At 62.5% G+C, this 2464-nt stretch overlaps 1 protein-coding gene across 1 annotated transcript; it reads left to right on the forward strand.

Moving 5' to 3' along the window:
* Window positions 1-147: 147 nt before the first annotated feature.
* LOC113203128 (uncharacterized) lies at window positions 148-2104 on the forward strand. The gene is made up of 4 exons (XM_052276238.1): window positions 148-458; window positions 633-1040; window positions 1111-1258; window positions 1930-2104. The coding sequence occupies exons 1-4, from the start codon at window positions 360-362 to the stop codon at window positions 2025-2027; spliced, it is 753 nt and encodes a 250-aa protein (XP_052132198.1). The 5' UTR covers window positions 148-359; the 3' UTR covers window positions 2028-2104.
* The last annotated feature ends 360 nt before the right edge of the window (window positions 2105-2464 follow it).

The raw sequence follows: 2464 nt of genomic DNA on the forward strand, positions 1-2464 counted from the left end.
GGTCCCCTCCTCACCTCTCCCCAGACCTGGACCCGTGCGCCCGCCGAGTCGAGGATAGGCAAACCCGCCCGCACCTGCGTCTTCTCTGAATCACCCGGTACGATTCTGCACACGTGCATTACTCTTAACCTTAACCCTCCCGTTTGCACAGATCGACTCTCGGGCACGGGCAGAGCAGGCATGTCCAGGAGCTGAGCGCGTCGCTGAGGTTGGACGGAGAACTGTCGCCTTTTGTGAAGCTGGCCCTGGACAGGGCGCAGGAACGCCAGGAAGAGCACGCCGACGTGCCTCGCTTTCGGGATGCGGCCCGTCCCGCCCCCGACCATCCCGTGCACCGCCTCGCCGATCTCGAACGAGGCATGTTCGGGCACCTCAACGTGGACGTGGCCGGCCCCGCGATGCCATCCGCGACGTCCAGGAAGCGCCGGCGACAGAGACAGGCCGTCGACGGACAGAAGGTGCGCCTGAACTTCCCTCCCCGGCCCCGGCCCGGCTCCGGCCCGGACCCTCGTCCCGCGGCGTAACCTTGTTTCCGTATGGACACGTACCGCCGTCACGTGCGCCCTTTCACCTTGCCCGCCGCGCCGCCGCGGCCCCGCCGGACCAAAGTCTCTAGTGCTGTCCTTTTGCAGGCGCGGGATGCGGCAGCCGGCTCCTCGGCCGGGGGTGGAGCACAGAGAGGAAGGGCGGACGGCGCGTCGCTGTGGGACGTCCGTGCCCCTGTCCCTGCGCCGCACAAGGTGCCGCCCGCCCCGAGCAGGCGCGGCGCCCCCGCTATAGAGCGCCGCCCGCACGGCCCCGCACGCCCCCAGCAGTACACCGTTGTGGACGGGAAAATCGTGAAGCTGGGAGGCGGTGCTGATGCCGCGCGCCCCAGGACGCACGAGCCGTTAGACACCAAGCGCACCAAGGGGGAGGTATTCGTCCCCACCGGGGAAGGCATCCTGTCCGTCCAGGACTTGGAGAAGAACCGACTGTCCGTGGAGGAAATCCGGCAGCTGCCGAGGTTCGCCTCGTACGAGGAAGGATCTCCGTCTGCCGTAAGGGACCGCACAGCTCTTTCCCCGCAATTAAGGTTAAAGGTCTTGAGTTACTCGTCCTCCTTTACAGGTGCTGTACGTGAAGAACCTGGACGGCGCCGTGACGGAGGACGACCTGGCCGCGGTGTTCGGGTGCTTCCGCGCGGATGGCGGTCCCAGCCCCACCCTGCGCCTGTGTGGCGGCCGCATGCGGGGGCAGGCCTTCGTCACTTTCACAAGTACGTAGTGCACGGAGTACGTGCCCATCCCATGGGTGGAAAGTTGTCGCACCTCTCTGCGGGTCGTTTCTGGGTAGAAGCAGGAAGCGGGGCCCCCGTTTTCACTGCGGGTATATACCGACCGCGCGGGTCGGGTAACTTTAAATCTCCCAACTGCGGGAGGATAATGAGGGTTTAGGGGGTGAGGCGAGGTGCCGGTCTGATCGGGTGGCGTGTGGGCGGCGGCCTACGGCGCGGCGCAGCAACAGTTCCGCCGGCGGGCAGAACGACACGCAGCTTATTAATAAAGTTTACCTTTGGCGCGAGTCGACTGAGACGCGGGGAGGAGGGGAGGGGGTACTAACCGTACCAGATGTGTCACGCCAACAATGTTGCCAGTCCCGCGAGTAGACTCCGCGACCTCCTTGTCGGCCTGCCCATACCGGCACGACCCCCCCTCCCTCCCACTCACACACATGCCAGGTGGCTGATTTACCCCGCTCACTCCTGTAGTTAAGCTGTACCGCACGCACGAGTGTGGGCGGGGTTGCCTATCGCCCGTGTCCACGGCGCCTTACGAGCCGAACGAGTAGGCAACCCGCTCGCACTCGTGCGTGTGGTACAGCATGGCTACAGAAGTGCGCGGGGTTAATCAGCCACCTGGTACACTTGACCCGATGTTGTTGTTGCAGCTGAAGCAGAGGCTGCGGCCGCACTACGGGCCACCAACGGGTACGTCCTCAGGGGGAAGCCCATCATCGTACAGTACGGCCGAAAGCAGGGGCCCTGACCAGAATATGCACGAGTTCATGGCACGTATGTATTTTTAATCAAATAAAAAGACTGGTAGTTTATAACAAAAGAAAAAAATGTCGAATCTAATTTCTGGTTACCTTTCTTCCTCTGAAAAACAAATGCTCGTAAATGGCCAAATCTCCACAACGTTATGTACAGTATAGTCTAGGTTCAGCATGCGTAGAGGGTGCTTTGTAAGCAACAAATTTACAGTCGGGTTCACATCGAAGTTTCAGCGTGGGTGTAGTGATACCTGCTGATGTCTTTTCCGGACTTGAGGACTCCGGTTGCCGGGCCGTGCCGCTTGCCGCTGGCGCAGCTCGGGGTGCGGCGCCGCGTTGCGAGGCGTCTGGCCCGTCTAGCGCGCAGTGGAGCGTGAGCGCGGCAAAATCACGAATAGCCAACGGACTGTTATCGGCGCTCAGCAGGCGT

This window comes from Frankliniella occidentalis, unplaced genomic scaffold (genome assembly GCF_000697945.3).
Source record: "Frankliniella occidentalis isolate FOCC.00 unplaced genomic scaffold, Focc_3.1 Scaffold2186, whole genome shotgun sequence".
In the NCBI taxonomy this organism is placed as follows: domain Eukaryota; kingdom Metazoa; phylum Arthropoda; class Insecta; order Thysanoptera; family Thripidae; genus Frankliniella; species Frankliniella occidentalis.

Excerpts from the sequence above, each read along its gene's own strand:
- LOC113203128 (XM_052276238.1), top strand. The coding sequence starts at position 360 with ATGTTCGGGCACCTCAACGTGGACGTGGCCGGCCCCGCGATGCCATCC. Across the intron at positions 459-632 it reads AGGCCGTCGACGGACAGAAG|GCGCGGGATGCGGCAGCCGG; the intron begins GTGCGCCTGAAC and ends GTCCTTTTGCAG. Across the intron at positions 1,041-1,110 it reads AGGAAGGATCTCCGTCTGCC|GTGCTGTACGTGAAGAACCT; the intron begins GTAAGGGACCGC and ends CCTCCTTTACAG.